Source organism: Lithobates pipiens, unplaced genomic scaffold, assembly GCF_037356315.1.
Source record: "Lithobates pipiens isolate NorthernLeopardFrog02 unplaced genomic scaffold, aLitPip1_a1.2 Scaffold_23, whole genome shotgun sequence".
NCBI classification, from domain to species: Eukaryota; Metazoa; Chordata; class Amphibia; order Anura; family Ranidae; genus Lithobates; species Lithobates pipiens.
The window spans coordinates 244707821-244720940 of NW_027507785.1; the positions used below are offsets into that span (position 1 = coordinate 244707821).

Consider the following 13120-nt stretch of genomic DNA (forward strand, 5'->3'; position numbering starts at 1 on the left):
ATGTTGGGCAACATCGGCCGGTTCAGTAAAAAATGTCTGACATTTGGCCTGTGTGTATGGCAGCTGGTCTGACAGAAGCTGACCTCTGTTGGGCGAGCATGCTGGAGAACCAATGGCTGAGAGCACTGACCGGAGTGTTCTGGCAGGGGGAAGGGGGGCATACAGAACACAACAGCTCAGCGTGTGGGGGGGGGGAGATCGCTGCACTAACATCGGATTGTTAGTACAGTCGCTCTGATTTGAGCTGTCTGTTTTTTTCCCGTTCAACCCAGCTATTAGTGTGTGCCAGGCATTAGTTGTACTTACCCTGCCATACTGGAAGAATGGAAGAGAGTTTCAGCTGAAACACCCTTGTCCCAAAAGATAAAAAAAAAAACTGCTGTTGTAGTTGCTTATAGCGTTAGCTGCTAGTACAACTAACATTCTCCCTCCCCATATTGACCATGCTCCTATTCAAAAGTGTCTCTGTTGTTTCTTCACCTTCACCCAGAGTGTAGGCATGCTAATATATGGTGCATGTTACTGGCTGGATCACCAGGTTAAAACAGGGGGAAAAAAAGAAAATGAATGCAGCCACCCCATCTCATGATTGGTGAGCTGCAATATATTACATTTTTGGTTTTCAGTTTAATACCACTTTAAAGTTTCTTGCACAGCAAGTAAATGTGATAGATAAATTAATATTGTATTGTTACCTTTTGGTCCATATACAGAGATCACTTTGTCATCTACCAAGAAGTCAGGAGTGAAATGAATATATCGGCCTTTTTCACGACATTGTCCATACTGTAATGTGTATGGGTCATTTCCATACTTAACATGCGATGATGCAATGATAATATCTGCCTAATGAAAGAACAGAAGACAATTGTTATATTCTACATAACTGCAAAAGTTAAATGTGAAGAGGCTCTGTCCTATTTAAAACCTACCCCTGACCCATTTATCACCATCCTCCCTAAAATTCCCTGCCACTTGGTTGCTCCACCAGGGCAACTGCAAAATACCTCTACCTGGTGCTTCCAGGTAAAGGAGTGCATGAGGCCAATAATCAGGCCTGAGCACTGTCACGGGAGGGAGGTGATGACATTATCAACAGGGTGAATGATCTGAAATGGAGCTTACACAGGGGAAAGGAGCAGCAGGGAAGCACATGCATGGTGAATAGTAGTGGACTGGATTGACAGACTTTAAAAAAAAATAATAATCTTTTTTAGAACACAGTAAGATGCTCATGCAGAGCCTTTAGTGTGATGAACATGGTAGAGATATATATGACAATTACAAAGCACATACTCCTGTAATTAAATGTCTTGAACCAATTTTACTTCCAGAAGTTGTTACCCCTTTCATGAACAGGACATTTTTTGCTATTTACCACTACACTACTTTAACTGGTAATTGCATGGCCATGCAATGTTGTGCCCAAACAATTATTTTTTCACACAAATAGAGCTTTTGTTTTGGTGATATTTGATCACTTATGGGTTTTTCATGTTTTGTCTTATAAATGAAAACAGATTTTTTAACTTTCTGATGCAAAACATATCCAATAAAAAAATCTATTTTTTTCATACATTTTGGGCAAAAATATATTCTGCTACATGACTTTGGTAAAAAAAAAATCACAATAAGTTTATATTAATTGATTTGCGTGATATCGCTTATAAACTGTGGTATATATATATATATATATATATATATATATATATATATATATATATACTGGAATTTTTATGCATATTTTTTTTTATACTACTAATGGCAGTGATCAGCAACTTATAATGGGACTGAGATAGTTTGGCAGGCAATCTGACACTAACTAACGCTGGGGAGTGGGGCGACTGACTAGCTGCCATTGGCTTCACCAGTGACATGAATACAGTGATCAGTGATAATACTACACACTGGGGGTTATTTACTAAAGGAAAATCCACTTTGCACTGAAAGTGCACTTGGAAGTGCAGTCGCTGTAGATCCGAGGGGGGCATGCAAGGAAAATAAAAAACAGCATTTTAGCTTGCTCATGATTGGATGATAAAATCAGCAGAGCTTTCCCTCGTTTCAGATCTACCCCTTAGATTTAGAGTGACTGCACTTCCAAGTACACTTTCAGTGCAAAGTGGATTTACCTTTCGTAAATAACAGCCACTTGTCTCTATACTAATGACACTGGCTATGAAGGGGTTAACATTTAGGGTGATCATGGGGTTAAATGTGTGTAAAGTGTGCTGCTTTTACTTATAGATCTGTAAGTTTCTCATCCCTGCAAAGAGATTGTTCTCTCTGTACAGAGCTGTGTGTTGTTTGTCCACACAGAGCTCTGGGCTGTGATTCTACACAGCTTATCAGCAGGTCTAGGTCGTGAATCATTGGCCGAGATCTGCTGGCAGACTCATGCTTTGCGCAATCAAAGCAGGTGTTGGCAGGGGGGCCCTTAACCCGAAAGCAGGCAGCGACGCACAAGTACGTCACTTTGCCTGTGTGGGCCGCCTTTACGCAGTACATTGTGGGTCAGAAAACTGGAAGTGGTTAATCAGAATGGCTATTTAAAAAGCTTTGCTATAAAGTAAAGTGATTTACAACAGCATGTGTGCTTTGGCAGACTAAATGTGTTCAAATCAGATACCTAACCCTCTTGGGTCAGTTGTAGAAAGGATCCAGCCATATAAAAATTTGCTGATTGAGATTGAGTCAATTACTTGCTCCAGCAGACACAGTCTCTATTCAATAATGACATATAAGCGAACTTCTAGTAACCCAGCCCAAAGGCTCATTTTTAGTTTACAAAATGCAATGTGCCTAGAATGCAGGTTTCTCATTCACAGAAAGAATATGGGCTCCTTTCCACCCTGCCACATTACTGACCCAATGGGGAAAATATATTCTTAGGTGTTGTCCTAACAAAAATGCAGTGTACTTTCTTGGAAAGGACAAATACGTCAGCTGCACCCTAGCCTTCACATAGTTGTATTATTCCAGGGTTAGATCACAGAAGAGGCTGCCCTGACCAAAGCCCCAGCTGACATGTTTCACCAAGAAGGAACTTAATGATAGAGACCTCTCTTTGATTAAGCCTCGATTTGAGTCAAACCTCTCAGAGTGGTGCTTGGTCTGGGTAGACTCTTCTGTGATCTTGTCCTGGAATAATAAAACTGTGTGAAGGCTGATGTCATTGGAGTGCGGACGACTTGTTTTTTCATTCCACGTGGGGAGTATTGTTGAGTTCCTTCACCACGCCCCTGAAACCACAGAGATGGGTGCATTGTGGGCTATGAGCAGCAGTTCCCTTTGGTACTTAAAGCAGGATTCCACCCTAAAGTGGAACCTCCGCTGATCGGATCCCTCCCCCCCTCCGGTGTCACAATTGACACCTTTCAGGGGGGAGGGGGGTGGAGATACCTGTCAAAGACAGGTATTTACACCCACTTCTGGGCATAGACTCCCATGAGAGTCTACGCCATTTCCTGCCCTGCCGCGCTGTCTGCTGGGACACACACTGGTCCCAGTGACAGCGCAGAGATTTCCTATTGCGCGGCGTGACTTGCGCATGCGCAGTAGGGAACCGGGAAGTAAAGCCGATTCGCTTCACTTCCTGATTCCCTCACCTAGAATGGTGGCGGCAGCAGCCGAGAGCCGAGCGATCGATCGGCCTCGGCATCGCTGGAACCCGGGACAGGTGAGTGTCCATTTATTAAAATTTAGCAGCTGTAGTATTTATAGCTGCTGGCTTTTAATATTTTTTTATTTTGGTGGAATCCCTCTTTAATATGCTCTCTTGTTTGGGCAGTGATTTTACAGAGGACATTTCATGTTTTGGATCTCTTCTTATAAACCAGAAAGAAATGCCAATGAGTACACTCAACAAAAAATACTGTACATAAAGCACCCCCTTACAGGCTTATTAAATCATATATGCATTATAATACCATGTGTTAAACCCCAAAAAATGCAATCTCTTACCTTATCATATGTTTCTGTCCTTACTTTTTCGTAATACGTTTTCTTTGACCAAGTAAATGGTATTAGTATTTTTACACTCCGTATGAACAGCCTGTTTTGTGTTGCTTTGAATAAATAAGTTGATGCTTCTTTAACCATGTTCTTCAAAAAAAACAAAAAAAAGTATGCATATGTTATTGTCAAATTATTTTTGTAAATACATTCACACAGTGAAAACTAGTAAAATAATAATAATATTCCTATTTGATCACCTCTACGGTTTTTATTTTTTGCGCTATAAACAAAAAAAGAGCGACAATTCTGAAAAAAAAATGCATTATTTTTTACTTGTTGTTATCATAAATATCCCCCAAAAATATATAAAAAAAAATGTTTTCCTCAGTTTAGGCTGATACGTATTCTTCTACATATTTTTTGGTAAAAAAAGATCACAATAACTGATTATTGATTGGTTTGCTCAAAAGTTATAGTGTTTACAAAATAGGGGATAGTTTTATGGCCTTTTTATTAACCTCCCTGGCCTGGCGGTATGATTATATCTGATTTTAGGTGCTGAAAGCGGAACAATTATTTTGCATGGAAATTTGGCATTTTATATTGTAGGCCTGAAATTCTTAGGAATAACTCTCTTAAATCTGTTCAAACCAGAGTCAAGTAGACATCCCTGGTATGATAAAGTTTATAATATAATAAATAACTATAAATAATGATAAAAAATAATAATAAAAATTATTCAATAAGGTAATCAAATCCAAAAACACAGAAATTTGCTCATTTGCAGAATTGTCGCTGTCATTAAATTTGGTGTTTGATGACGGATCTCCCCACAAATCACTATCGCTCAATTCTGCAAGTGATTCTAATTTATTATCGCTGTTTTCTAGCTGGTCTAAAATCACTTTTGATATAAAGGGACACTTTTTGGTTGCTATGAACAATCTCCAAATTCCAGGCAGAAAAAAAAGTATGTATAATATAAAAGTGCATGCAGGTCACTGGACAGACCACTAGGGACAAAGGGGATGTGTATTTTTTTATACAGTACTGTAATCTTACAGATTACAGTATACTGTATGTGTTTTGAGTTTTTACTTTTTTGAATTTGGCGCCGATCTCCGCTCCCGTGCGTCGTAACGTCTCAGGGAACGGAACTCAGCGGCACTCGGGCACTGTGTAAATCGAGTGGAGGACGGCTCGCACACACAGTGGGGAGACATTGCAGGATCCAGGGGACAAGGTAAGTAAGCCTCCCTGTATTCTGCAATGCGATCCTGAGTCTGGCTCGGGGTTACCGCTCGTGGTACTGAAATTCCACCCCAAGCCAGACTCGGAAATACCGCCAGGCAGGTTAATAAATATATATATATATATATATATATATTTTTTTTTTTAAATGGCAGCGATCAGCGATTTTTATCATGCGACATTATGGCAGACACATCTGACATTTTTGACACATTTTTAGGACCATTGTCATTTATACAGCAATCAGTGCTATACAAATGCACTGATTCCTGTGTAAATGACACTGGCAGTGAAGGGGTTAACCACTAGGTGGAAGTGTAGGGGTTAAGTGTGTCCTAGGGACGTGTTGCTAACTGTGGAGGGCGTGGTTATGTTTTACACATCACTGATCTCTGCTCCAATCACAGGAAATGGGCTGTGTATGTGTCCCCTTAACCACTTTCAGACCGGACCATTTTGCTGGTAAATGACCAGAGGTCTTTTTACACTTTGGCACTGCGCTGCTTTAACTGGTAATTGCGCGGTCATGCAATGTTGTACCCAAACAAAATTTGCGTCCTTTTCTTCCCACAAATAGAGCTTTCTTTTGATGGTATTTGATTGCCTCTGCGATTTTTATTTTTTGCGATATAAACGTAAAAAGACTGCAAATTTTGAAAAAAAATGATATTTTCTACTTTTTGTTATTAGAAAAATCCAATAAACTCAATTTTAGTCATACATTTAGGCCAAAATGTATTCAGCCACATGTCTTTGGTAAAAAAAAAGTCAATAATTGTATATTTATTGGTTTGCGCAAAAGTTGTCACATCTACAAACTAAGGTACGTTTTCTGGAATTTACGCAGCTTTTAGTTTACGACTGCCTATCTCATTTCTTGAGGTGCTAAAATGGCAGGGCAGTACAAAACCCCCCCAAATGACCCCATTTTGGAAAGTAGACCCCCTAAGGAAATTGATAAGAGGCATGTTGAGCCCATTGAATATTTTTTTTTTTTGCCTCAAGCGATTGAATAATGACAAAAAAAAATTTTTTTTTTTTTTTTTTACACAAAGTTGTCACTAAATGATATATTGCTCACACATGCTATGGGCGTATGTGAAATGACACCCCAAAATAAATTCTGCTGCTTCTCCTGAGTACGGGGATACCACATATGTGGGACTTTTTGGGAGCCTAGCCGCGTACGGGGCCCCGAAAACCAAGCACCGCCTTCAGGCTTTCTAAGGGCGTACATTTTTGAGTTCACTTCTCACTACCTATTACAGTTTTGAAGGCCATAAAATGCCAAGATGGCACAAAACCCCCACAAATGACCCCATTTTAGAAAGTAGACACCCCAAGCTATTTGCTGAGAGGCATGTTGAGTTCATGGAATATTTTATATTTTGCCACAAGTTGCGGGAAAATTACAAACTTTTTTTTTTTTTTTTTTTTTTCACAAAGTTGTCACTAAATGATATATTGCTCACACATGCCATGGGCATATGTGAAATGACACCCCAAAATAAATTCTGCTGCTTCTCCTGAGTACGGGGATACCACATATGTGGGACTTTTTGGGAGCCTAGCCGCGTACGGGGCCCCGAAAACCAAGCACCGCCTTCAGGCTTTCTAAGGGCGTAAATTTTTGAGTTCACTTCTCACTACCTATTACAGTTTTGAAGGCCATAAAATGCCAAGATGGCACAAAACACCCACAAATGACCCCATTTTAGAAAGTAGACACCCCAAGCTATTTGCTGAGAGGCATGTTGAGTCCATGGAATATTTTATATTTTGCCACAAGTTGCGGGAAAATTACAAACTTTTTTTTTTTTTTTTTTTTTTTCACAAAGTTGTCACTAAATGATATATTGCTCACGCATGCCATGGGCATATGTGAAATGACACCCCAAAATAAATTCTGCTGCTTCTCCTGAGTACGGGGATACCACATATGTGGGACTTTTTGGGAGCCTAGCCACGTACGGGGCCCCGAAAACCAAGCACCGCCTTCAGGCTTTCTAAGGGCGTTACAGTTTTGAAGGCCATAAAATGCCAAGATGGCACAAACCCCCCCCAAATGACCCCATTTTGGAAAGTAGACACCCCTAAATTTAGGGGTACACTAGTGAGACTAGGTAATAAATGGCGGGTGCCCTGAAACTATAAAAAAATAACTAACCAACCAGCGTCACCTGTAACAGTTATATGGTGATCACTGGTGAAAGGGTTAACTAGGGGGCAATCAGGGGGCTTTATGCGGTAGTATATGGGGGTCCCTGGCGCTATAAAAAGCTGCGGCGAACCTAAATACCTACCTGCCTAACTAGCGTCACCTGTGACACTAATACAGCGATCAGAAAAACGATCGCTTATTAGGCTGGGTTCACACTGGAGCGATGCGGGAACGCCACGAATGCGCGGCGGGTTCCCGCATCGCATGCCTCCCGGCGGCAGTTCACACTGCCCTATGCGAACTGCTGGGAGTGTCAGTGAAATGTTACTGACACCCCCAGATCAGTTCGCATATCGCAGTGCGATCTGCAAACTCGGATCGCATGGTGTGAACACCCATGCGATCCGATTCTGCCGCGGGCCAAAAAAAGGGTCCCGTGCGAATTTGCGGCGGGTGCGGCGGGTGCGGCGGGTGCGGCGAATGGCTGAACTCGAATCGCACAGAGATCGGATGTGATTTGCACTGCAGTGCGGTGCGAATCACATCCGTTCTCAAACCGCTGCAATGTGAACCCAGCCTTAGTGACACTGGCGACGGGGGGTGATCACGGGGTTAAACCTTTATTGGGGGGGTTAGGGGGGTACCTTAGAACTAAAGGGGGCTAACCCTAACTGCCCTAACAGTTATTAGTCACAAATGACACCCGCCGGGTGATCAGGGGGTTAAACCTTTATTAGGTAATAAATGGCGGGTGCCCTGAAACTATAAAAAAATAACTAACCAACCAGCGTCACCTGTAACAGTTATATGGTGATCACTGGTGAAAGGGTTAACTAGGGGGCAATCAGGGGGCTTTATGCGGTAGTATATGGGGGTCCCTGGCGCTATAAAAAGCTGCGGCGAACCTAAATACCTACCTGCCTAACTAGCGTCACCTGTGACACTAATACGGCGATCAGAAAAATGATCGCTTATTAGGCTGGGTTCACACTGGAGCGATGCGGAAACACAGCGAATCCGCGGCGGGTTCCCGCATCGCATGCCTCCCGGCGGCAGTTCACACTGCCCTATGCGAACTGCTGGGAGTGTCAGTGAAATGTTACTGACACCCCCAGATCAGTTCGCATATCGCAGTGCGATCTGCAAACTCGGATCGCATGGTGTGAACACCCATGCGATCCGATTCTGCTGCGGACCAAAAAAAGGGTCCCGTGCGAATTTGCGGCGGGTGCGGCGGGTGTGGCGGGTGCGGCGGGTGCGGCGAATGGCTGAACTCGAATCGCACAGAGATCGGATGTGATTTGCACTGCAGTGCGGTGCGAATCACATTCGTTCTCATAAACCGCTGCAATGTGAACCCAGCCTTAGTGACACTGGCGACGGGGGGTGATCACGGGGTTAAACCTTTATTGGGGGGGGGTAGGGGGGCACATTAGAACTAAAGGGGGCTAACTCTAACTGCCCTAACAGTTATTACAGTCACAAATGACACCAATGCAAAAAAAAAAAAAAAAAAATGACATTGGTGTCACTGTGACTGGGGGGCAGGGGTAATTGGGGGGGTGATCGGGGGGTAAAGGGGGGGTGTGAGTGTGCCTGGCATGTTCTACTGTGTGTGTAGAGTGTTGGTGCAACTCACCGATCCGCTCTCCTCCGTGTCGGAACGAAAAATACCGACACGGAGGAGAGAATACATCACTTCCTCTCCTGTGTTTACATTACAGGAGAGGAAGTGATGTCACCGGGGATTTCCATTCGTCGAGAGCGATCGCGAGGGGGTGGCCATGAATGAATGGCCGCCCCCTCATCCCGGATCGCTCTCGAAGGAATGCCGACCGCCGCAGGCACCGGGGGGGGGCCCGATCGGGCCCCCCACCCGCGGGCAGGCAGGGACTTATATATACGCCCATATGCCTGCCCGTGCCATTTCTGCCGACGTATATCGTCGTGCGGCGGTCGGCAAGTGGTTAAAAAATGTGGTAAAATACCCCTCAGTGGTTTTCATAATTGTTTTGGGCAAAAATGCTACTAAAATTCTGTATGGGTTTATGAAGTCTTGCGGTATTTTAGCAGTGAAAACATGCAATATTTTAACGCCTGGCACTTGCCAGCATATTTGTTAACATTAATAAGGAGTGGGTGTCAACCGGGGAGGGCTTATTGGAAGAGGCCTCCTTTGTTGAGGGCATGAGGCCTGGTATGGTTCGTGGGGGGGGGGGGGGTGTGCTCGCTCGTCCCCTTCCTTTCTTGACCTACCAGGCTACATGCTCAGATAAGGGTCTGGTATGAATTTTACTTTTTGCTGTCAGCAGGGAACCCCCCTAACAACTACAACAAATTGCACAAATACCACATATTGGTTCTGCACCGCTACTTAATTTCCGCATGCATTTAATTATTTATTTTGTTCTGTGAATGGATTTTAATGCCTTTTCATGCAGTACTTAACAAGCTTTTTCACTGTTTCTCTGTAAATACCACAGGATTGCATGCGAGATTTAGGCAAAATGTGTCCTGGCACCTGAATATCTCATGCAAGTTTATTCTGTGAATGGAGCACTATGCTTATTACAATAAAATTTACAACTAACCTTTTGAACAGTGGTACATATGAATTAGGCCTGAGTGTCTATTTATTTATCTATAAAATGTGATAACATTGGAATTCTAGATAAAAAGTTCACCTGTAATGTTAAGGCTGATAAGAAATGACTAACCTTAATGAGGCAATTTGATTGGCCGATACCAAACAGTTTGGCTACTTAATAATCCTGCGTTCTTCCCACACATGTATATACTCTTATAAACTAGAAACTATTGATTTATGACAGTTAGAATAGCCCTTGTGTGGTCTTCTGTAATACAACAGCACTTACCACAAATCATTAACTAATGGATAGAAACTTCCAAATCTGTTTGAAGAACATGTGATATCAAATCTGTTTCCCACCTCATATACATAACCATTATTCTGTGCATGTTAAAGATTCTCCTCATCACTCCCAACCCCCCTTGGCACCTTGGCAGTGAGTCTTGGCAGGAGTTACAACACTGTACTTAAATTCTCCAGTCTACCACATTTCAGACTGTATTTTGCATTTTATTCTGACAAATGGATGAATAGATTGTAACAAACAGTACGTTTTTCATAAAATGAGGCAAACTCTAATGCCGCATACACATGACTGATTTTGCCATCTGAAGAAAACTCTGAAGGTTTTTTCGACGGAGTTCCGCTGAAACTGTCGTGCGTACACATGATCACACCAAAGTCTGATCGTTAAGAACCTGGTGACATATGACGGGACTAGAAAAAGGAAGTTCAATAGACAGTAGCCAATAGCTTCTGTCTCGTACTTGCTTCAGAGCATGCGTTGTTTTAGGTCCGTCGGAACAGCATACAGATGAGCGGTTTTCCCAATAGGAATGGGTTTCGTCGGAAATATTTAAAACATGTTCTATTTCTAGGTCCATCAGAATTTGCATTAAAAAAAGTCAGATGAGGCATACACATGATCGGAATATGTGATGAAAAGCTTCCGTCTGACTTTTTCTGTCGGACATTCCGCTCGTGTGTACGTGGCATAACTGTCCAGCACCAAGTGTGTGTGTTGAACTTTGTTTGTAACAATCTGCTGATTATTTCAATTTCTTTTAAATGCATAAAACATATGTTAGAAATTCGAATCAACATTTATTTCTAGAGAAAGCCTACTTTATATGTGAGACAGCTCTATTTAAACTTCAATCCTTTCTTGCATGAATGTCCCCAGAAACACTAGGTCATTTCTAAATTAGTCTTTATTAGCTGTATTACCTAATACAGGATGTAAAAAAAAAAACATTCTAAATAAAGCCAGTTCTCAAAACCTCTCCACCAATGCTAAATATAGTCACAGAGAAATAAAATATTTGGATACAGACAAATAAAGGTGTCCCATCAAATGCCTGATACGTTTGTTGCCTACACTTCACTTTGCTCATTAAATAATGAAATCTTCATCTTTCTTTAAAGGCAAGTCTTAATATTTAAGTTATTTTTTTTTTTTAAAGATATGAATCTGTTAAACCTTACAGTCTCACCAAAGAGTCTCCTCCCAAAACCCACTTATGCATGATTAAACCAAGATTATAAGCTCAATTGATTTACAAGTTGTTAACAGACGTAAAAACGATTGGCCCACCCAACTCTACCGGTTGGTACTAATATTTTTTTATAATATGAGATATAGTTAAGCATTGTTTGAAATTGTTTTCCATATTTGCACGTTATTTTCCATTATCAAATTTAAGTATTGATGTGAATGGAAAGAGATTGAACAAAAAGATCACTAATACTGAATATATGTTAATAACCAATAAAAAAAGTTATACATAGCAGAATAAGAGATAGATAGACATATACATAGGTTACCTGTATATTGTCAATAATTTTTAAATCTTCACGGACTCCAGGATTAATTGCAAAGACTATATCTTCATAGCCTCCATTGGTAAGTTTTACTATGGAACCACTTCCGAAGGAAAGCGTCTGAGATAGTAAAAGAAGAAATAAAACTCTGCAGAGTGTCATCTCCAACAGCTACTCACAGCTTCTGCTCAAGTAAGTATTTCTGTAACCTATATATAATTTATGTTATCAGGTAACCTGTGTGAACTATATCACTGGATTCTGAATTTTTTGCTTGTGTTATCTTTTTGTATTTGCAGTGCAGAACATGATATATTTATTACCCATATCTAGACATAGACAAGTGCTGTAATAAGGAAATAACAAAGGTAATACAAGAAATGGTAATTTCAATAATTGTTTAAATGTAAAGATTTATCTGTTTGAGTAAGCCATTAGAGTATATCTAAACCCATTTTTTTCAGTAAGAATAAGAAAGAGTTATGAACACCCCCGGTTGTTTATTTGATGTTTATGTCCCATTTGAACGATTCACGCTCAATATTTGACCTGTTGACCATTGTCTCCAGAGCTGGAATAAAAGGGGAATCTGAAATTTTGAGGTGTCACTGGGACAGGAATAGAAGGTGATTTTTCCAATAAGGACTCTAGGTCTTGTGACAACTGTTTAGTCACTTATTTTTTCCTTGAACTCAAGAGTTTAAGAGTTCAAGGGTTTTCCTTGAACTTCCTTGAACTTTAATGTATCTAGAGGACAGTAAGTGAGGGTACTGGAGCACAGATACAAAAAAACAGGTTTAACTATATCCTACCCTATCCCAAACTTAAACACGTTTTGGCTTTAGATATTTAATGTAAGGCTCAGTTGCACTGCTAAAATTTAGTTTCAATGTATTTATTCCACCTAAGTAAATAATGTGTAGCACTGACCCCCGAAGGAGCTGCTAATTTGAGTTGGGCCTGCACTCTTCTGAGAAACCCCCGTTCTGTGTAACTCTGTCTCCTTGGCACAGCTGTGGTGCAATAATAATACAGTACAATACAAACAGTATAAGGTACCTGTATCGATCGCTCAGGATCCTCTGGCTCCACCTGGTGGGGGAAGACAGTAGACCACACAATTGTACTCTTAACCAGAAATACTTTTTCCTGGAAGTATAACAAATAAATGATTACAGGTATTGCACTGTTGTCCCAACATAGAACATCAGTACAGCATGAATCAACAGTCAGATACAATAAACAATATGCAAGTACGTTATTATCTAAACCTGGTAGCTCCCCTTACTTAAAGTCTACGTGAGGGCTCACTTAAAGTGTTCCCCTCCTTTAGCTTCTTT

General features: G+C 41.2%; 1 protein-coding gene across 1 annotated transcript in view; it reads right to left on the reverse strand.

Moving 5' to 3' along the window:
• The window catches only part of LOC143928225 (calcium-activated chloride channel regulator 1-like), a 71736-nt gene extending 59763 nt beyond the window's left edge, over window positions 1-11973 (reverse strand). Inside the window, exons 1-3 of the mRNA XM_077452976.1 lie at window positions 11784-11973; window positions 3964-4104; window positions 696-846 (exon numbers count right to left, since the gene is read on the reverse strand). Coding sequence (XP_077309102.1) covers window positions 696-846; window positions 3964-4104; window positions 11784-11942 — 451 coding nt within the window. The 5' untranslated portion in view covers window positions 11943-11973. The remainder of the gene's footprint in view (window positions 1-695; window positions 847-3963; window positions 4105-11783) is intronic.
• Window positions 11974-13120: the final 1147 nt, after the last annotated feature.